This window comes from Hemicordylus capensis, chromosome 4 (genome assembly GCF_027244095.1).
Source record: "Hemicordylus capensis ecotype Gifberg chromosome 4, rHemCap1.1.pri, whole genome shotgun sequence".
In the NCBI taxonomy this organism is placed as follows: domain Eukaryota; kingdom Metazoa; phylum Chordata; class Lepidosauria; order Squamata; family Cordylidae; genus Hemicordylus; species Hemicordylus capensis.
Genome location: NC_069660.1, coordinates 113,346,728 through 113,369,753, shown reverse-complemented (window position 1 = coordinate 113,369,753; position 23,026 = coordinate 113,346,728). Strand labels below are relative to the sequence as shown.

Sequence of the window (23,026 nt, the reverse complement as noted above, 5' to 3'; positions counted from 1 at the left end):
ACATTTTACAAACTGTGTGGTCCTGGAGTGCAGCACACATTTCAGTTTGTCTCTTGATAAATTTATTAAAATACAGTGGTGCAGAAGGAAATGGATGGCTATTGTCCTAAGAAATCATTCTCACAAGAGCGATTTAGAAGCATGGCTGGGAGTTAATGTTTGTCCAGCCACCACTATGTTAGGCTGTCCAGCCATCATTATGTTACTGTGCAAGATGCATCAACCAATTTAAGTCCCATTTGTGTATTTATGAACTATCTAAATAGGATGCTTGTATCTGAACAACAGTTTACTCTAACTGCATTAACCCCTTGCAGCTGGGTGCCTCTGAGTGCTTTAGACATCAGCTTTAGTGTCATATAAACTGCCCTGAGCCTTTTGGAAGGGTGGTATAAAAGTTTTAATAATAATAAATAAATATAAATAAATGGCATGAAAACATCCTGCTACTCTTCCAATGATGTCATTCATTTCTTTATAGGCATTGAAAACGGCGACTGTCTGCAATAATTTAGAATTTTGCCACCGAAATAAATCAAGCTTTCTGTCAGAAGAACAAAAGAATTCTTTCAGTTAATTCATGTCTTTCCCTCACTCTACACAACAGCTGAGAATATACAACTGTGGACTTTGCTAAAACACTGCAGACATGCAGTCTTGATTGTGGCTATGCATATACATTGTTTTCAAAGTATACTGCTGTAACTACATTGAATATAATGGGTAAAACCTATAGCTGTGTACAGATTTATATGTGCATATACTGTACAGAGATTGTATGCACATTAGCATAATCACACTCTGGCTCCGACCCACACTATCTACACTGGCTCCACCCCTGTGCCTGCCCTGCCTGGCACCCACCCGGGTCCCAGGAGTCACCAGCCACCACAAGGTGCAAGCCTATGTATGGGTGAGAGCACAAGGGATCTCAGCCTTGAGGTGAGTAGACTGAGGCCCCACTGGAAGGAAGATCTTCTGGTTAGTCCCTGCATGTGTGCTAACACAGAGCATTAAGAGACAATGATCAACAGCAGCTTGGTGTTTAGACAACAGCTGCAGACTGGTGTAACAGCAATAGCCTGAGTGCAAGGACTTTAAGGCCAGCCACCCAGAGTGGCTTTTCCTTTGGGGCTGGCCAATTGGAAATGTGGGTCAGGATTGCTGCTAGTGGCTTGAGGTCTGTGGGGCTATCCCCTCTGGATTACCTGGGGGCAGGGGTGTTTCTATGATCACTTCAGGTGTGAGGAGAAGGCAGGGTGAGGATTGGTGAGAGGAGTTCTCACTCTGGCGTTCCTAATTTAGGAAGCCTTATTTAAAATATCTCCCCCTCCTTCAGCTCAATGAGTAGTATTTGGGTGGGCAGTTCTAGTGCTTCACTAGGCCTGGGACTGGTGTGAGCATTCCTGGGCCTGGGGAAGGGCTTGCTGTATGGCCTGTGCATTTCATGCAATGCCAAAGGAATGGGGGCTTGGTATTGAGGACACATAGGAGCTGAGGTTGTTGGGCTGAAGAAGAATGTGTCTGGGAGAGTGGAAGATTGGGGAGGGTCTGGGGTGGTGATTTCTGAGGTAGTGCACAGAGGGAAACATGGCAGTAGGAGCTGGGCAGGCCATTACAGGGGGAAATGGTCCAGACATCTGAGGTCTGTTCCTTTTTCTGGCTCTTCTCCTAATCCTGCAGCCCCAGGGAGCTCTGGGACTACTCTGTCAGGGATTAAGGTACTACTGCTGAATGCCAGGGCAGTAAATGGTAAAACATCTCTCATCCATGATTTGGTTGTGGATGAGCATGCTGACCTGGTATGTGTGAAGGAGATCTGGTTGGATGAGCTGGGTGGGGCTGGTCTTTCTCAGTTTTGTCCTCCAGGTTTCCTCATATTGCAGCAGCCCCTCCTTGAGAGTAAGGGAGGGGGCATGGTGGTCATGTATCATGAGACCTTTCCCTTTTCCAGGCACCCAGTTAGGCAATCTCCTGATTTCAAGTGTTTGTCCTTGAGGGTGGCCTCTGAGATAGGCTGAGGATTTTGCTGGTGTACCGACCACTCCACTGCTCTCCAGTCTCCCTACCGAAGCTGGCAGGGGTGATCTTGGAAGTGTCACTGGTTTCTTCCAGACTTGTCTTGAGGGACTTCAATGTCCATGCTGAGGTCCCCCTAGTAGGGGTGGCTCAGAACTCCATGGCTGCCATGGCAACCATGGGCCTATCTCAATTGGTATAGGGCCCTACCCACATGACAGGACATACCTAGGATCTGATTTTTGCTAACCAGGGAATAAATGATCTGGAGGGGGAGGAAACTTGAAATAACTCCCTTGTCATGGACAGATCATAATCTGGTGGGGTTTAGTTCGACTGCTCTGACTACCCTCTGCAGGGGTATTCCACCAATTAAGAATGGTACACCCCCAAGGATTATGCATTCGTTTCCAGACAGCCCACAGAGAGTGTCCAGAGCTGGTGACTCTGTCAAGGCATACTGCTGGATTAGGCTCTGCTTTGGGATGTTCAGGTGGAGATGGTGGCCAGAGGTGCTTTTACACAGTTCTAGATAGGGCTCCAATGGCATCCCTTTCTTGAAAAGGCCGTTTTGGCCACAGTTACCTACATCCTAGTCACATCTGGATTACTGAAATGTCCTCTACGTGGGGCTGCCCTTGAATAATATTTGGAAATTGAAGCTAGAGCAAAATGTGGCAGCTAGGATTTTATCAGGAGCTGCCTGTTGGGATCTTATTACACCCATTCTGAAAGAGCTGCACTGGCTACCAATTTGTTTCTGGGTCCAATTCAAGGAGCTGTTTTTGATGTTTAAATCTCTAAATGGTTTGGGCCCTGGATATCTGAAGGACCACCTGCTCCCAAGGTTTTCTGTCTGCTTGACAAGATCATCAGAGGGGACTGTGCTCCGCATGCACATGCATGGTGAAAGAGACTCTGTTGTCAAGCACACAGGACAGGGCCTTCTCAGTCATTGCTCCCAGGCTTTGGAATGTATCTGCTCCTCAGCCTCCACGGTGGAGGCTCCACCACAGTTTTTAGAAAACAAGGAAAGACATGGCTCTTCACCAGTGTTCCCTCTAACAGGGATTCCCAAATGTTGTTGACTACAATTCCCAGAATTCCCAGAATTCCCAACTGCGATGGCTTTTGCTTGGGGATTATGGGAGCTGTAGTCAACAATATCTGGGAATCACTGTTAGAGGGAACCTAATCCCTGTTAGAGGGAATGGAATTCCCTCCATTCATTTTAAAGGTGAACCTGGGTGCAGGTCTCTCAAATGTATAATACAGATAGGAAGTGTACTGCTGCACCTGTGTTCAACATAACATGTGAATTACTGTACCTGTGTACACTGCACACAGATTCTATGAGTGTTAAACATAATGTCTGAATAGGCTAGATCAGTGGTTTCTAACTTGGGAGTGTTCAGATGTTGCTGAACTACAACTCCCATCATTCACAGCCACAATAAATTGTATCTGGGGTTGATGGGAGTTGTAGTTCAGCAACATCTAGAAGCCCTCAGGTTGAGAACCACTGTGTTAGATTGTACATGTGAACAGGGCTTCTCATTCAGCTTAAAGTTACTCTCTCCCGACCAGCTGCATTCCTTTCCCTTGCACACAGTCTTCAGTTAGCATGATTTATTCCCAGAAATGCAAAATGTGGCCTGATATTTCTTCCCCTCCATACACACAGTTTTTGCTTCTTTAAAAAAAGAAAAGAAAAAGAAATATAGGCCTTTTCTCAAAACAAACAAAAATCAATATTTTGTTATAGCTGGGATACCAACCCTTCCCATGTTACCTGGAGAGGCTGGTGGCCATTAGCGCAGAGCTGTGTTGGAGAGGAACAACTCACCATCAGTGGAGAAAAGTGACAAGCGAGACTCAGAGGCAGACAGCAGAAGCATTTCAGCAGCAGAAGAGGAAGACAAGCCAGATTGGACACAGCCCAAAAGAGCACCAGCTCTTCCATCAGTGAGGGAAGCAAGGCAGGGCTAGGGCTGAGGAGGACAGGATGAACAAGCATACTGGGAGAGGGAGAAGCAAATCACAGGGCTGAGAACTTGGGGAAGGAAACGGAAAGGGAGATAACGAAGTTGCAGCTTTGAAGGGCTGTGTGGGCTGCTCAAATCTACGTAAGCAAGCTGCAATCAGGAATGAGAAGGAATGGCTGGACAAAAGACCTGCATCCTCTAAAAGAGAGGACAGGCCATGAGGAAGTCCAGAGAGGAGGATCAAACTGACACACTCCCTATCTAGCAGCTGCGAAATCCTAGAAAAGGGAGCCCACACATGCCATAGGCCCCTTTAAAATAAGTATAAGAACTAATTGGAAGTTAGTTTTAAAAACAGGATGTTTGGGGGCAAAAATCAGAGCCATGGTTTGGTCCGGAAACCACGGTTCCGATCATTCAGACATCACAGGGAACAAACCTGAGGTGAGTTCCCCTCCGGTTTGGCATGATGTCCGAAAGCAGCCTATGTGGAACCTGAATTCATATATACAGTACATGCATATATTCCCTAGGCTCATTTTGATGTCCTGCTTATCTGAGATACCTTGCATGAACAGAAGGCGTTATTACTTGTGAATGCAGCAAAGGATTCTAGTCTTTAATATTAGTCATCGACATCTTCCACAACGCTATAGGGGCAGGAAAAGGGCTCTGCCTTCACAGAGTGGCATGAGCCTAGCTACACTGAAACCTTGGTTCACAGCTCAGCACAGGAGATGGAAATGTTGTTGTTGTTTTTTGTTTTTCTCTCCTTCCATCCAAAGTCCTTTAGTCCTTATTCCTGGCAACAAATGCCCAGCCCAAAGTATTGATCCCTTTTCCCTACAGTAGCTGCTGATCAGACCTCACTCCGAGACCTCCAGGGAAGAAATGAAGTGTAACACACACCTCCCCTACTCCTCTATAGGCTGTTCTCCAGTAACCCTACCCCTCAATCTATATTGGGTCCCAGAGATTTGATTCTCCTGGGCTTTCTTCCTTATTTGGAGAAGCCTGCCGTCCAAGCAGTTACTCTAATTGAGGCCTAGTCCTCCCTCAAGCCTGACTACCACTACATCCTCTTTTGAGGCGGGTCTAAGCATACAGCTCCCAGTCATTCCATTGTCAGGACTAAAATCCCTTCTGATGCAAAGCGAAGACCTGCCAGGTACCTACCCTAACTTAAGACGGCTATTGCCCAAAGCAGAATAAACCCTTTTGTTGTACCAAAGTATGGCTTCCACATGTACTTTTCCTTTTCTCTGTGTTATATCCCAGCAAAATCTATTATAAAACATGTAATGTTTTAGGCCTGATTGAAAGCTTGCATTTATGAAGCACTATATGAAAAAGGTTTACATCTGAGTAGATGAATATGTTTAGGTGAGGCCCCTTTAAAACAAATACAAACCTATTTTTTCAAGCCCCACCCAATCAAGTTTACACATGGAAGGCAATTAATTAGTCCATATTGCCTCTCAGCAGATCCTCTGGACCATCTCGCCGGATGCTGACAGTTCACACTCTTAACTACCCCTCCATCCTAAAACAAACAGTTCATGTTTTTTTTCCCAAAACTGAAACCATATCCCTTCACTTAGCTCAGCCAATATCAACAGTTAAAGGTACCAGATTTTGTTTTAACTCTTCTCCATCTCTTTGTGAAGGTCAAGCACACCTCACTATCAAAAAATGCAATGCCTTGGCTTACTGATTAGGAATTAATTGGGAATGAAAGACCATAACTTATTCCCCATCCTTTCAGAACCTTTCTAGGCTGCAAAATGACTCAAATGCTGCCAGTGTTTAGGCCAAGCAGGATATAATTCTTTCTAAAAAAAATTGAGCCAGCATGTCACATTATATTCCAGAACATATGGAGAAGATGAATTCAGGTTTTACAGCATACGAACAGTTTTGCCTGTTCAAAATGACCATACTGATATCCAGAACAAATAACCGCAGTTTACCTGCTTCTCAACAGCCTTGCTTTTGTACACCTCTGAAATATCTTCCAGAAGACGGGGGCAAATTTCATCCACTTTCGTTAATATAACCAGCTGTGGCACATCTGTATGAAGACAAAGAGTTATGTAAAGAGCAGTACCACCAAAAAAAGCATATTCTATACAGTTTCAAATAACCTTCACAATGCTTAGCAATGTTCACTAAAGGGCCATTTTTGTTTAAAAAAAAGGGGAAAAAAAGAGCTATTTAAAACAATTATTTGCAGGATATACTGATTTAACATGACCTGCACCTCCTTGTGGCACTACTTATACTGGGCATATGTTTCTTTTTATCCAGGGAAGGCATTTCTTCAAAATATTTCCTGACAGGGTGTCTCCTAGGCCTAGAAGTTGACATTTTTCTGTGGCAAACTATGGAGCAATACAGAAAACTGTGTATTGAATCTTATAGAAACATAGGAAGCTGCCATATACTGAGTCAGACCACTTGTCTATCTAGCTCATTAATGTCTACAGAGACTGGCAGTGGCTTCTCCAGGTTGCAGGCAGGAGTTTGTTGGTTCAATAAAAAAAATCTTGTCCTATTAAAAAAATAAAATCTTGTCCTATCTTGGAGAAGCCAGGCAGGGAACTTGAAACCTTCTGCTCTTCCCAGAGTGGCTCCATCCCCTGAAGGGAGTACTCACATGTGGTCTCCCATTCAAATGCAACCAGGGCAGAATGTTCCCCCTTTCCCCACTGTTTTTCTACTTCAGCTACTTTCCTATATTTTGTCCCTGTCTTAACTCCTCTGCCTTGGCACAGCCCCACCACAAAACCATACTCTCCAGTTTCTCTTTGCACAGGAAAAACAGGCTTAAAAACAGAAACTGAAAGCCCCAATTCCCCAAACTCCCAGCTGGTAGTTGCTGGGAACTGCTGAGTTTCATGAGATGAAACTGAAATTATTGCCCACAACTGATAGGTAAGTAATTTGATATGTGTGATAGAGACTTATTGATTGATTGATTGATTGGAAACTGTATATATTGGTGCAGCATGTTTGTGATCAGATTTAATTACCGCAATTTTCATTAGAAACACTGCGGTGGGCATGTGTTTAAGAAGTTGTTCGAAGGTTCCTGCAATGTTTACCCTGGATGCAGCATTTATTCACAAAGATGCAGAGGCTGCTGAAAAAGAGGAGGAAGTGGCTGCCGGAGGCAGACAATGAGGAGTAACATAGATACTTCAGTGAGGCCAGGCTCAACAGTTCATTTTAAGATGGACTCAGCAGTCTGTTTTAAGGTGGCACAGCAGGCTATGGAGAAGAAGGAGGGGTGGATGGGGAGCAGTGAAGGTTGAAGAGTATATTTTAAGGTGGTGTGCTGCAGACCATGGAGGAGGAGGAGGAGGGGTACAAGAGGAGCAAGCTAGGGCAAGAGGAAGGGGGCAGCAGTAGCAGCAGTCAACGAGCTGGCCCAGCCTTCCCCACTGAGGTGGCGTGGCAGCAGCACAGAAGGGTCCTCTGACATATGAGATGCTCCACCCTGCGGAGAGGGCCTCGAGCAACAGAGTTCCTCCCACACCGTTTCTTGGCTGTATTTAATTGGTTCAGCTGTGGCATTGATAACAATGTGGCATTTAATGGGTTTTAAAAAAAATTAACCTTTCCCCCTCAGTACAGAGTTTACGCTGATGCGGCACTTCTGCACAAAATTGTGGTAGGTTAAGATTGGGCAAAATCAGGAAGGGACAGGGAGGATTGGAGGGAGTAAGGTAAGAGGGGGCAAGGTAAGAGGCTGGATCTTTCCAGCTAGTCTCCACTGCTTGGACTAGGAAACAATTAGCTCGGCTCTTGCATTTCTCTGCTGCCTTTGTTATAGTCGTTGCCTCTCCCCCACCCTGCCCCGCCCGACTGCCAGGTAATTTCCACCTGTGGACATTACATCCTTCAAGTCTCTCATGAGAGGAGGACTCTGGATTTCTGGGGCTTATAAGGTAGGAGGTGTACCAGAGGCACAGTGAGCTTGGCAAGAGTGGCAGGTTGCAATAAATCTTCTAGTTGGTAGGCAGCATATGGCCTACCTGCAAGCCATCACCAAAGCCAGCTGCCAAGCAAGACCGGCCTTTGATGCTGAGCCTTTAGCATGGGAATGAGGTACTCTATATTATTTTATAGCCATTTAAGAAGATGAAGTTGTTAGTGAGAGAGCGTCTCCTGCTTGAGTCTTGGGCAAGGTTAAACAACAGTGTGGCTAGGTTTATCTGGAGAAGGGGAGAGAAGGGATGTGCATGTTCACTGACTATGGGGTGGCTATTCCAGTGGTGGTTCAGAAAATAAGTAACATAGGCAGGTCAGCAGGCTCTTACAGTGGAAGGGAAATTAGAAATGGACCTTTGGGTAGTGCCAGCTTCCCACAGAGCCTCCCCATGCTCCTTTGTAGTGACAGGTCGGTTCAAAATAAAGCTGAAATCATCCATTATTTAACTATGGATAAAGGAGATGATCTGGTATCTATTATGGAGACTGTGGGAAGCCAGCTTCTCCCTCCAGAGTACTCCGGAGTAGATAAGAGGACATGGGTATGGAGGTGGAGTTGCTGTGGTCTATAAGAATAACATCTCCCTTACCAGCATCCCTGTCGGAGTACCTTACTATATCAGATGTGTGTACTTAAGTTTGGGGGCCAGGGAGAGACTGGGACTTCAGTTGGTATACCGATCACCCCGCTGCCTCACAGAGTCCCTAATTGAGTTGATGGACTTGGTCAGAGAATTGACATTGGAGTCTTCCAGGCTTATGGTTGTGGTGGTGGGGACTTCAAGGTTCACTTTGGGTGCAAACTGTCTGGGACAGCTCAAGAGTTTATAGTGGCCATGACAACTATGGGGCTATCTCAGGTAGTCTCCAAACTGATGCAAGTTGATGGTCACAGACTCAATTTGCTCTTTTACTCTGATCAGTGTGGTGTTCCATGGGTGTGGACTTCTGTGATTTTCCCATTGTCTTCGACAAAATAACCATTTGATGAAGGTTAGACTTACAAATAAACCCCATCTATGCAGGGGTGATGAGCCTATTAAGATGATCAATCTGTGAAAATTATTAGATTCTAGGCTTGAGCCCGAAACAGCTCAGCCACGTTTCAGCAGCGTGGGTGGCTCTGCTGTGCACACGACGGGTGCACGCGCAGCCGATACTTCCGGCGACTTATGGCGATGAAAGGGAGAAGGGGCGGCAGGGAGGTATGCTTCCACCACACAGGTTTCAGTAAAAATGGAGCGCCAGCGGCAGAAAGCCGTGGGAGGGGTAAGTGCACCCTCCCCCCCTTAAAGGACCACCCTACCCCCCGCCACTGAAAGCCGAAACAGTCTCAGCTTATGAAATGTTTAGGAGGCCTTTATAATGGCCTCTGAAACGTTTCAGACTCAAGCCTATTAGATTCAACAGGACTCCAAGAAGCCTTGGAAGGATTTCAAGTTTGCACTGCCAGTTATTCTGCTAATGCCCTGGTGGAGAGCCGTAATAGCTAACTTACTAGGGCTGTAGACTTCATAGCTCCTAAGCATCCTTTCCAACCTGCTTCAAAACTGACATGTTTTGAAATGAAAAAAATGCAGGAGCTGAAGCAGCAAGGCAGATAACTAGAGTACAAATGGAGAAAGACTACTCGATTGACAGAATGCAACCAGGAGTACATTTGAAGACCTATGCTCTGGGCAATACATGTAGCAAAGAAGCATTGCACCCACAAGATCACATCCAATAGAGTTGTCCAGTGTTGTGAGAGGACTATTACATGCCCCTCTCTCCTTGAATTTAGAACCATCAGTTTCCCATTGTGACATTTTAACGAGTGTTTTGTGAATAAAATCTCTTGTATTTGAACTAACTTAGACCACAATGGTTGCAGAGTATAATGCGGAGATATACAGCAACCTCTCTTATGGGAGAAGTCTGGCCCTGGTAGAGATTAGAAATTTTTCTCTAGGGGGACACAGGATACCTTCCTTTCTTAAGCAGGCAATTATTTAAACCTCTTCTAAAGAAGACTGCATTGGGTTCCTCAGAGTTAAGCAATTATAAGCCTGTTTCCAACCTTCCATGGTTGGGCAAAGTAATTGAGAGGGTATCCTTCTGGACTGTCTGAGAGAGTTGGGAGTGGAAGGCATTGCTTTGCAGTGCTTCTGTTCCTACCTCTCAGGCAGATTCCAGATGGTGTCACTTGGAGACTATTGCTCTTCAAAATGAGAACTTTTGTACAGAGTCGTGGAGGACTCCATACTGTCTCCGATGCTTTTTAATACCTACATGAAACCACTGAGATAAGAGGTTCAGAAGATTCAGTGCAGGATGTTATCAGTATGCGGATGACACCCATAACTGTTACTCCATGTCAGCTTCACCAGGAAATGGCATAACCTCCCTAAATGCCTGCCTGGAGGCAGTAATGGGCTGGATAAGGGATAACAAACTGAGAATGAATCCAAATAAGACAGAAGTACTTATTGTGCCATGTCGGAACTCAGGAGACAATTCTGATCTACCTGTTCTGGAGAGAGCTACATTCCTCAGAAGGAACAGGTATGCAGTCTGCAAGTACTTCTGGATCCAAACCTCTCTCTAGTATCTCAGGTGGAGGCAGTGGCAAAAGTGCTTTCAATCAACTTTGGCTGACACGCCAGCTGCATTTGCTTCTTGAGATAAATGACCTCAAAACTGTACTGCATATGCTGATAACCTCTAGAACTGACTACTATAATGAGCTCTATGGACAGCTGAGCCATGCCTCTGTTTGAGATTATATAAAGAAGTCCATCTGCAGTTGCCACCAGCTCATCTGGTGGCTACTCAGGGACAGGCATTCTCCATTGCCACCCTGATACTCTGGAATGCACTCCCTGTTGAAATAAGAGCCTCTACAACTGACAACTTTTTAAGAAGTCCTTAAAGATGCATTTATTCACCCAAACCACAGCTGAACCAATTAAATACGGCCAAGAAAAGGTGTGGGAGGAACTCTGTTGCTCGAGACCCTCTCCGCAGGGTGGAGCATCTCATATGTCAGAGGACCCTTCTGTGCTGCTGCCACGCCACCTCAGTGGGGAAGGCTGGGCCAGCTTGTTGGCTGCTGCTACTGCCGCCCCCTTCCTCTTGCCCTAGCTTGCTCCTCTTGTACCCCTCCTCCTCCTCCTCCATGGTCTGCAGCACACCACCTTAAAATATACTCTTCAACCTTCCTTGCTCCCCATCCACCCCTCCTCCTTCTCCACAGCCTGCTGTGCCACCTTAAAACAGACTGCTGAGTCCATCTTAAAATGAACTGCTTAGTTGTGGTTTTAAATTGTTTTTAATGTTTTAATTTGTTCTGTTTGTTGTAAACTGCCAAGGACTTCTTCCTCGTAGGGCTGAGTGCTTTCCTGAGCTCCCTTAGATCACCCAGAGTGTGAATCATTGAGTGACAACAAATAAGGAGAATGTATCATCTGAAAACTGATACACCTCTTTGGGTTAGGCACAACTGCTTAAAAGGAGATACTGGAACAGGGAAATGTTTTTGGATCTGGCTGCTTAAAACATAAATGACAAAACTGACCAAACTCATTTGCTTGTTTGCTTTGCCGTCGAACTTCTCTCAGCTTTTCTTCTAGTTCCTCTGGGAGAATCTCAATTTTGGAGCCATCGAGAACAAATACAACACAATGAATTTGGTCTTTCAGAGACGGGTTCTTGATGTAGCCTGGCACATTTGGTTGCATACCAGCATATGGATTAAACTGAACATAAAGGAGTGGATCAAAATAATTAAAAAAGTAGGTAAGATATTCTGTATACGATATTCAGTATCTTCCACTTTTGTAGAAGCTACCCAATATTTATTTAGGAACAAATTTTGTATAACAAATACAAACAGTTTGGCACAACAATGAATAACAAATACAAACCAGAACTCTTAAGTGAAACAAGAATGTGAACGTTATCTGGGGATTTGCCTTTGGGAAGGAGGAAAAATAGATCACTTAATGATCATTAAAGCTGAGATAGACAGGTAGATAAAAAATGGTAGTGTACTTTCCAATCGTGTGGCTATCTTGGGATGGCCTTCCGCAAGCCACCACTGCCCTGCCTACTTTTGGGGGGCACCAGAAGCTTGCTTCCCCAGCACTTCCAGGGACCACCAAAGCCTCTCACCTTCAACTCCCTCCCTCTGGGGGCCACTGAACTCATCCATCCACTCTCCCCTCCACCTGAAGCCCCCGTGCCCATGGGACCTTGGTTGCCTCTTTGTTGCTGCAAGCCAACGCTTTGTTAAAAAGCTGACTGGGTGCTTCTTTTTCTGCCTCACTCAGAGCAGACAAAGAACACAACCAAAAAGTGCTTGAAGGAAGCACCAGATGCAAGTGGCAAATGTCAGCGTGGCCCATCCTGCCCATAGTGGCCACGGCCCCTGCATATGGCATCATACTCAAGGACATGGGTGGTGTGCGCTGGCGCACATGCACAAGACAAGCAATGAGGAGAAGGGAGTCACTGGCAAGAGCTTGTCCTGCAGCCACCTGTGCGCTCCCTATGCCCCTGGAGCTTTCCTAATGCTCCAGTTAGCAATTAGATTGGCCACTGAGCCCATCTAATGCTGAAGTTTGCAACGGCAGGTTATTCCACTCAAACCCCATTTTCCATGCCTTCTTACGGCAGGATGCACCCATAGGCAACCTACTGAAGGAATTGACAGTAGTGGTGCTGGTGATGTTGTTGGAAGAGTTTCAACCGAATCCACTACTTTAAATTCAAAGAGACAGCAACAATTGCTTTGTCATTAATCAACTGACTTTGTTCAACTGAGCTCAGGGAAAATTAGACTGGAAAAGAAGTGGAGCAAAAAGGAAGAATCCCTAGCTTTCCTGGATCAGCATTTGTCTGAGGGCAGTGCTTAACCTGGGACACTTTTTGGCAAATCAGTGTTCCACATGTCAAAAAGAGAAAAGTGTTGTGTTTATGTTCAAACTAGAATACGCCCTTGGTTGTGTTTTATCCTGAGTAGCATCATTCTCCGTCAGTTCCTACATGAGGGCAGAAGGATTGTGGTGTCCGCAGTGGTACCCTGTGATACTTGAGGGGTCAGGGTGAAAACTGAAATTTTCCTGGCTGCCCCATTCCAAAACATGGCATCTAGGTTGGTCTCTGGGTCATCTTGGAGAGACCATATTACTCCAGTATTGAAAGAGCTACACTGGCTGCTGCTAAGTTTCTGGGCAAAATACAATGTACTGGTTATAAAGCCCTAAATGGCTTAAACCCTGGGTATTTAAAAGAACAACTTCTTCTTCACCATGAGCCCCACCACCCATTAAGATCACCAGGAGAGGTTTGTCTGCAGTTGCCACCGGCTTGTCGGTGACTGCTCAGGCACAGGCCTTCTCCGTTGCTGCCCCGAGGCTTTGGAATGCACTCCCCTGCTGAAATAAGAGCCTCCCGATCTCTGACAACTTTCAAAAAGGCTGGTCAAGACACATTTATTCACCTAGGCTTTTAATTAGATACTGTTTTAATAGTTTTTAACATTATTTTAAATCTTAAATTATTGTAATATTTTAACCTTTTTATTTTGTGGTAATTTGTATTATTTTATTGTAAACCTCCTAGAGATGCAAGTTTTGGGCAGTTACAAATATATCAAATAAATAAAATAAATAAATAAGTAGTGGTGGTAGCAGCTGATTACTATCTCAAAATCTAACATGAGATCTCACATGTGGCAACTATAGAGATCTATTAAGGAACTTGATCTACTGAAGCCTAAGGAGACAAAGCCAAGGGATTCTGATTTGAGAGACCTCTGCAGTAGGGATGTGTGAGCTGGCTCAGCCACTCTGAGTTCAAGCCCAACCGACCTCAGTTCTAAATGAACCGGTCTGAACCAGTTCGAACGTATACTCCAGAGAGGATTCCCCTTTACAAGTGAAGGGCATTCCCTATCCTAAGGCCAGTTGGGTGGGTGGGGGGAAGGGTACACTGCACATTAATCAGAGATTCCGAGTTTATGGCTGACCCATCAGCGGCGGGGTGGCGGTGGGGGCTCCTCGAAGGCCCCCACTGGCCTCCTAAAAGGCAGCCTGGGCCAGCTACAGCCCAGTTTGGACCTCTGTGCATGCGCTGAGGCCATTTGTGTCAACATGCAATTTGCTATCATTTACACACTCACACGCACATGTGCAGATGCAGAGGCCATCTGAGTCCGCACATGGAGGGAGGCGGGGGAACACCAGCACTGAATGCTGGCTTGCTGGGGCTGGGTCCAGGGCGAGGCATGTGCCAGACTAGGGGAGGCACTCCACTTTGGGCAGGGGCAGCAATAGGCAGCGGCCAGTGGGGAAGCGGCCACAGCCACCTGAGTTTACACATGTGCAGAGGCTGGAGCAGCCGGCAGAGAATGCCAGCTTGCTGGACCAGGTGAGCGGCATGCACCAAACAAGGGGGGCACTCCATGCCAGGCTAGAACAGTGGCCGGCAGGAAAGCCAGCTGCACCCTTGACAAAACTGCATGCCCAAGACCACCACCACACCGCTTGTGGGCAATGCTGTGGCCACCGAAGCTTCAAAAGTCCTACTTTTGCCTACTTACTATGAATCTTCACCAAATTTGCCGAGGAGGTGCCTCTTGTCACTTAAAGAATGTGTGCTGATGGCCAGGCAGAACAGACAAAATGTTTTGATTTTATAAGCAATAGAATGTTCTGAGCTTACAAAACACTCTCCATCTTAACTATACTAGTGCTATTGCACCAGCATAGTTCATATAAGAAAAGTTGTTCTGGACTTTGTTCTCCCAAGCTTCTTGCTTGCTTCAGATTCATTCATCTTGTGCAGCAAATGAAAGAAATTGGTGCAGTAATTAAAATATAAACCAGAAAATCCTTTTTTTTTTTTTTTAAAGAGCCCACTTTAAGTGAAGTGAAGTGAAGTGAAGGAGTTAGGTTTCGCGTCCTACCTGATACCTATCAGGAACATGGCCTTTTAATGTATTGGACACGTCATTCATCTCCAAACCAGCTCCTTGTTTTTCTTCTAGTCCCATAGTATCACAGAAAAGGATGGGAAGCAGCTTTCCATTACGTCCATATTTAACTCCATAGGACCTATACTGTTTTTTAAAAGAGATAGTTTTAAAATCCATTCAAATATGTCTATCTTTCTCAATGTACACATGCACATGACAAGCATCATGCACTGTAGGGATGGGTTGGTTTTTCAGAGAAGAATAGAGCTTGAAAATGCAAAACAAATTGCTTGGGGGGGAAAACCTCGCAAGTCATTATGAAGTGATCCCAGCCATGCTTGGGTTGATCTTCAAAACAAGTGACAAATACTTCACCCACTTTGCTCATAAGAATGAAGAAAAGGGGAAAGAGAGGCATATTACAGTTAAGGGAAAGAAGACAGTGGTGAAAGCGAGCCCTCAGGGAAAGCAGTGAGTTGGATCCTGCTACTGACCATCTCCACAACTTGCAACAATAATCCAGAACATGCTCAGAACCATAATTTCTTAAAGAGACCATAAAATGTGAAGTGATACCAGCAGGAAATGGCACTTAAGAACATGCTGAGAACCTCAGTTGAAGTTGAGTCAGTTGGCCAGTGATCCTGCCTGCTGCTGTCTGAGAGCCAGGGCTGTTCCCACCAGGGCCTGCCACCCTCACTCATGCAGAGTTCATTGCCTTGGGAAGCCTTGGTGCTTTAATCATTTCTGAATATGCAAAAAATAAACCTTGAGTACTTTTTTGAGTACTTGCAAGGGTTGGAAGGCAATCAGTGGGATGTTTCTCCATCTCTAACCTATTAGTATAAATGAAAGCCTCTTGTGAATTTGTACAATATATTATCATGGAAGTTCTCTACTGGCAGAAATGAGCTAGCAAGGCAGTTTATCGTCTTTACTTGGAAATAAGTCCTGAGTCACTTTTGTAAGATCCTGATAGTTTAAGAACTTTGCAACAATCATGAACACAAGAGAAGTCAACAGCTTACTGCTATCAATATGATGTGAAATTAAGATCCTTTATTCAAGAAGAAATCAAATATTCTTCTGATGATCTTAAGGAAATATATTTAGAGTAATTCTGTGAAGACTGGGATGAAAGTGAACTTTTAATTGTTGCCATTTTTTTCTGTAGCTTCGGAATGGGGCGACATGGTACAACTGGTTATTTTGACATAGATATGATACTAGAGATCTTGTTTGGGTGATATTCTTTTTGCGATGAGAAACAAAGTTGACTAAGAAATATATTTAAAAGATACCTAAAAGATTAATCAAAACATGAAGCTACTGAATGCAATTTGATACATTTATCAGCACATAACTACCTGCGTTGTCACACTTTTGGCATCCGATCCTGCAGTAGCTTGACTTATTACATAGCCCCGAAAAATGGAATTCACAGAGTTGAAAAAGCTGGACTTCCCAGCTCCAACTGGGCCAAGAAACAGAACCCGAAGCTGTGGCACGGATTTCAAGGAGGGCTTGTAAGTTGTTATTTCTTCCATCAGTTTATTTCTTTCCCTGGGGAGACAGGGGAAAAATGCATCCTCAGAAATGTATATTTTAATCTGAAGAAGGAAAATACATTTGTTCTTATTAACCACACAAGCTGGATCAGACATAATGAAAAACCCTGGTTTTATTTAGCAAAACCATGGTTTCACACTATGTCTGAATGCAAGCTTGCCTACAATCTGTACATTGTTTGAGGCCAACCAATGATCTGAAACCATGTTTTGAAGCTGCTTTGAGCTAAATGTGATTGTGAGTTGTTAAACCAGTTAGGGACATTATTCCACCTCCAAAGGCTGCTGTATCATGAAAAGAGTCATCAGCTTAAGTAGCTGAGCCTTGAGAAGCAACCTTGGAGAAGCCACTGTCCGTCTGTGTAGACAATACTGAGCTAGATGGGCCTATGGTCTGATTCAGTATATGGCAGCTTCCTATGTTCCTAAGCTACCTGAAAAACACAAGCAGACAAGCAAGCCTAACCACAACATGCCAGTTGAACAGGCAGGTTCACACATGACACCTGAGATTTGTACAAGCTTCTGCAGCCTTGGGAGCACACCCTCCCACTCTCAACCCCATATGCATGCCTAGTTCCTTTGTAGATTACAGCATGCTGAGACTGGAAGCCACAACCAAACTCATGAGTTTCTGCATATCCTAACCTACTTGCTACAGGGGACCGAAGATCTGAAACTAACTCCAGTTCTCAGGTTCCCTACAGCAATTGGTTAGGATATGCTTAGATTGGTGGGTTCAGACATCATGGCCAATCCCTGCATACCGTAACCCACAAAAGTAGTAAGCATTTGCAAAGGGATGGGAGGGGGGCTATCACTCCCGGGCTGCAGGAGTTCACACAAACATCAGGTGCCACGTTATGTGTGAACCCACCCTATGTCTTGAAGTTTAAGAAAACCCCATTGTTTGGGTTCTTAACTACAGTTAATATAACATGACTTCATATTATGCATGAACCCAACCACTAATGTCTTCACCTCAAGGTGTAGCTTTTTTACAGCTGTCAGCAATGTTACTGACATGATCACTAATCATAAGAAACAGAAAAGCTAGGAAAGAGAAAACTATTAGAATCACTATACTTCACAGATAGTTTAGAAGAGGGGTGGACACACTGAAGACTTCAGCAAGATTTCCTCAACGCCTCAGAGCCTTTAGAACTAGCAGCACACAATTGTGGCTTGGGAGCTGTTCACAAAATGGCAGCTTGGAAAAATGGAACCTGTTGCAAAATGGCAGCTTGTACAATTTGTACAAGGGGTTTTAACAGCAAAACTCCTCAATTCCAGGAGAATATAGCAGAAGGACAGGAGGGGAGCAGGACAGGCTATTTTGTGGGAGAAGAAACTGGAGAAAAATCAATAAAAGAGAATGAACGAATGAAAACAGATCTGCTGGATCAGGCCCAAAACATACCTAATCCAGTATCCTGATACCCACAGTGGCCTGCAGGCAACAGATTAAGACATGCTATCAGTCCAGCTGTTGCTCTCCTGCAATTGATATTCAAGCATAATTTTATAGACCTCTATCGCATCTCGCCTTATGACAACTTTTTTCTAAACTAAAAATGCCCAGAAGTTGTAGCTTTGTCTCATGAGGAAGGTAATCTAGGCCCCTGATCATCGTGGTTGCCCTTTTCTGCAAATTTCCCAGTTGAGATCAGAGGCGCACTAACTCTCTGACCTTGGGGACCTGGTCTGGTCCTCCAAGATCCGGGGGTGGGTAGCCTCAAAATGTCTGGGGCCGGGGTCCTCTGGCAGCCACCCCGTGACCTGCACCGCCAAACATCCGCTTTTAAAAAAAACAATTCTTACCGCGGCCGAGAGGTGGCTACGGGGTGGGGGGGCAGAGCAATCCTTCTCCCCCCCCCAGTGGCAGGGACCAGGAGCGATGCTGAGCCCATCCATTTGGGCCAGCGTCTTGAACCAACTGTGAGGCGCACCTCCGCAGTTGAGATCATAGTAAGCCCACTGACACTGGTCCAAACATATGGGCTCAGCATCACTCCTGGACCCTGCCTCCAGGGGAGTGGGGGGCGGGGGGAGCGAGAAGAAGGACTGCTCCACTCCCCACCACAACCACCCCTTGGCTGCAGTTAAGATTTTTTTCCCCCTTTTTTTTTAAAGCAGAGCTTTGGCTAGGGGGGCACCCCAAAGGAGGTTGGGGCGGGGGCTTGCACGTACAGGGGAGGGGCCTCGCAGCTGGGTGGTCTGGGTGCCCAAATTACCTCGGTGCGCCCCGGGTTGAGATATGGTAATCAGAACCATCAACTATACTCCAAATGTGGTTGCACAATCAATTTACTGTAGACAAGCATGTTAAAGGCAAAGGCTATAAGACCATCTCCAAGCAGTTTGATGTTCCTGTGACAACAGTTGCAAATATTATTAAGAAGTTCAAGGTCCATGGGACTGTAGCCAACGTCCCTGGATGCGGCCACAAGAGGAAAATCGACCCCAGAATGGACAGAAGGATATTGAGAATGGTAGGCAAAAAGTCAAGGACAACTTCCAAAGTTGTCAGGCTTTGAACTCCAAGGTCAAGGTCCATCAGTGCTCAGTCCACTGCAGGTCCACAGGCTGAACTCCAAGGTCAAGGTCCATCAGTGTCTGATCGCACCATCCATCACTTTTTGAGCAACAGTGGGCTCAATGGAAGAAGACCCAGGAGGACTGCACTGCTGAAAGAAAAACGTTAAAAATCCAGACTGGAATCTGCTAAAATGCATATTGACAAGCCACAATGCTTCTGGGAGAATGTCCTTTGGACAGATGAGGCAAAACTGGAGCTTATTGGCAAGTCACATCAGCTCTATGTCCACAGACAAAAAAATGAAGCTTTCAAAGAAAAGAACACCATACCTACTGTGAAACATGGAGGAGGCTCGGTTATGTTTTGGGGTTGCTTTGTTGCGTCTGGCACAGGGTGCCTTGAGTCTGTGCAGGGAACTATGAAATCTCAAGACTATCAAGACATTCTAGAGCAAAGCGTACTGCCCAGTGTCAGAAAGCTCTGTTTCAGTCGCAGGTCATGGATCCTCCGACAGGATAATGACCCAAAACACACAGCTAAAAGCACCCAAGAATGGCTAAGAACAAAACATTGGACTATTCTGAAGTGGCCTTCTATGAGCCCTGATTTGAATCCTATCAAACGTCTATGGAAAGAACTGAAACATGCAGTATGGAGAAGGCACCCTTCCAACCTGACACAGCTGGAGCAGTTTGCTCAGGAAGAGTGGGCCAAATTACCTGCTGACAGGTGCAGAAGTCTCATTGAAAGCTACAGGAATAGCTTGTTTGCAGTGACTGCCTCTAGAGGTTGTGCAACAAAATATTAGGTTAAGGGTCCCATCATTTTTGTCCATGCCATTTTCATCTGTGTTATTATTTGAAATATTCTGTTGCATCAAAACTCTAAAGCAAAGTCTGATTTTTGTTAAATGCAGAACAATCAATGATGGGTGCCAATTACGTTTGTCAGTTTCAAGTTATTTCAGAGACAATTGGGGGTGCTTCTTTATTCCTGGAGGGGTACCAACTACCAACACATTTGACCACGTGTGTATATAAAGGCATTATGAAAACAGCAGTTTATTTTCATTCTCCTTCCTAATTACCCCTAACATGGAATTTGCCATTGTCATTGCTTCTACATACTAAGGGTGTTCACACATGTAGCCTAACCGGGAATGGAGCAATTGCACCAAGCCCCACTTTCAAACCTGGGGATTAGCCAAGGTTAATACCACTTAACATCGGTCAGCGATAGTCTGGGCAAGCGCCACAGGGGTAAAAGGTCCCCCACTCCCCGGCCCACTGCCATTTCCAATAGCAAGCCAGTGGGGGGGGGGTGAGGAGCAGCCGTGCCAAGCACAGCGGCTGTTATAACTAGATCAGCCGCTGTAATGCCCCAGGGGGTGCCCTGGGATGCGGGGGGGGGGGAGTCCTCCCATTCCCAGCATCTCCCTCCACCACATATGTGCTCGTGTGGGTGCATGGTGCGGCGGAGGAGAAGATGATGACAGCTCCTCTGCCAGGGAAGAGAGGCTAACACCTGCCTTCCCCGCAGCCTGCACACCCTCCCCACCAAGGCCATGTGCATCACCTCACTGAGTCTACAAGTTCAATGAACTATCCACCACAACCCCAAGATCCCTCTCCTGGTCATTCACCAACAACTCAGATCCCATCAGTGTATATGTGAAATAGGAGGGTTCCTTTGCCCTAATGAGCACCACTTTACAGTTACTTACATTGAACAGCATTTGCCATTTTGTTATCCACTCACCCAGTTTGGAAAGATCCTTTTGGAACTCCTTACAAGCTGTTTTTGATTTCACTACCCTACATGGTTTAGTGTCATCTGCAAATGTGGCCACCTCGCTGCTTATCTCAATTTCTAGATCATTGATGAATACATTAAAAAGAAACATTGGTAGACTTACCGTGAAGGGTTCTTTTTCAGGTATGGGGAGGGCATCCGTCACGTGATGGGTTTGTCAGCCTCCGCATGCTCCAAGACAGGGCCAATCAGAAGTTAGCACATACTCTATCCCCTTCAGCCACTCCCTTAGAGACCCAGTTCTGGTCATGTAAGCGAAAGAAGGCGAAGAGGACATAACATAGCCAGAGTATGAAAAATCAGAACAAAGCCAAAGACGGAAAGCACCAAACTCAGCAATGGAAAGGGAAAAATACAGATCAAAGTGGATAGGCAACTTAATCCCCTAGGAGTTGCATCACCACCCAAGTCCCTCTCCCACATTCGCGGGAGGGCCGGATGCCCTCCCCATACCTGAAAAAGAACCCTTCACGGTAAGTCTACCAATGTTTCTTTTTCCAGGTTATGGGGAGGGCATCCGTCACGTGATGGGACATACCCAAGCCAGAAGAGGGAGGGCAGCGGATGTTTAAACCACCCTTTGTAGAACCGTGCGACCCACAGCCGCCTGGGATTCATAAGAGGATGGAATTTTGTAATGCCTGATGAAGGGCGATATGGAAGACCAAGTTGCTGCCCTGCATATTTCGCTCAAGGGAACCCTAGCAGAAAAAGCCGCGGAAGTGGATACACTCCTGGTAGAGTGAGCCGTGACGCCTTGCGGCACGGGCAAACTAAGAGACTCGTATGCTAAAGAAATGGTGGCCTTAATCCACCTGGCCAAGGTGACCTTAGAAACCTTGATGCCCAAGGAAGTGGGCTGAAAGGAAACAAACAGAAAATCTGACTTGCGCCATTCCTTGGTGCGGCTGATATAAATGCGAAGGGCTCTACGGACATCTGGAGTGTGCCAGACCTTCTCCTTAGGATGTTGTGGATGCGGGCAGAAGGATGGCAACACGATAGCCTGAGATCTGTGGAACGCAGACTCCACCTTAGGAACAAAAGTAGGGTCCAACTTCATGACAACAGAATCTTTCTGGAAAATGCAGAGCTCATCCCGAACGGAAAGCGCTGCCAGCTCCAATACTCTCCTGGTGGAGGTAATAGCAACTAGGAAGAGGACTTTGAAGGAAAGTAGTTTCAAGGAAACCGAATGGAGAGGCTTGAATGGAGACCTGGTTAAGGCATTCAGTACCTTATTCAAATCCCAAGAGGGAAAACGGTGTAGAGGAGGTGGACCAAGGTTCTTAGCACCTTTGAGAAACCTCTGGATGTCAGGATGTAGCCCTCGAGAGCCTGGGATAGACACATCCAGAACAGAGGACAAGGCGGACATCTGACGTCTAAGAGTGCCATGCCTTAACCCTTTTTCGACACCGCGCTGGAGAAAGGACAGCACCTCCGGGACGCCTACCTCAAGTGGAACAACATTACAAGATCTAGCCCAGGAACAGAAAGCAGACCAGGTGACCTGGTAGATTCGAGTGGTGGAATCCCGCCTGGAGGCCATAATAGTGTCTAGAACCTTCTTGGAATACCCTTTCCTACTCAAACCTTGCCGCTCAGCCTCCACGCATGTAACTGTAACCACTCGGGATCCGGGTGAAGCACCGGCCCCTGGAGAAGGAGGTCCGCCCTGCATGAGAGGGGCAGAGGAGGGCGGATCGACAGGCGAAGGAGATCTGAAAACCAAGGTCTCCGTGGCCAATAGGGAGCCACCAGAATGATTTCCGCCCGTTGGACCCTCAGCTTCCTGATGGTGGATCCCAGAATGGGAAGAGGAGGAAAGGCATACAAGAGGCCCTGAGGCCAATTGGCCACCAGGGCATCGATCTGTTCTGCCCCCCGGCAGAAGTGTCTTGAAAAGAACCTTGGGACCTTGCAGTTGACAGGAGAGGCGAACAGGTCCACCTTGGGAACTCCCCAAATCTCCGTTATCATCTGGAAAACCTCCGGATGCAGGGCCCATTCGGCTTGGTCTAGGGACTGTCGACTCAGCCAGTCCGCTTGCAGATTGGCGGTCCCCGAGAGATGTTCCGCGGAGATGGAAAGCAGGTACCGTTCCGCCCATAGAAAACAAAGGTCCGCTTCCTTCATGAGGGATCTGGAT

The 23,026-nt window shown here is 46.0% G+C and overlaps 1 protein-coding gene across 5 annotated transcripts in view; it reads right to left on the bottom strand.

Annotated features, from left to right (window-relative positions):
• The window catches only part of LOC128324912 (interferon-induced protein 44-like), a 43,766-nt gene that overhangs the window by 4,326 nt on the left and 16,414 nt on the right, over positions 1-23,026 (bottom strand). For 3 of the 5 annotated variants that reach the window (XM_053250078.1, XM_053250080.1, XM_053250077.1), the window contains 4 exons: positions 16,323-16,518; positions 14,947-15,099; positions 11,554-11,734; positions 5,975-6,075 (listed from right to left, as the gene is read on the bottom strand). In XM_053250078.1, the coding sequence (XP_053106053.1) occupies positions 5,975-6,075; positions 11,554-11,734; positions 14,947-15,099; positions 16,323-16,518 (631 nt within the window). Of the gene's footprint in view, positions 1-3,883; positions 4,038-5,974; positions 6,076-11,553; positions 11,735-14,946; positions 15,100-16,322; positions 16,519-18,757; positions 19,211-23,026 lie in introns of those variants that run through there. The other 2 variants (XM_053250081.1, XM_053250079.1) reach the window with 2 other exon arrangements.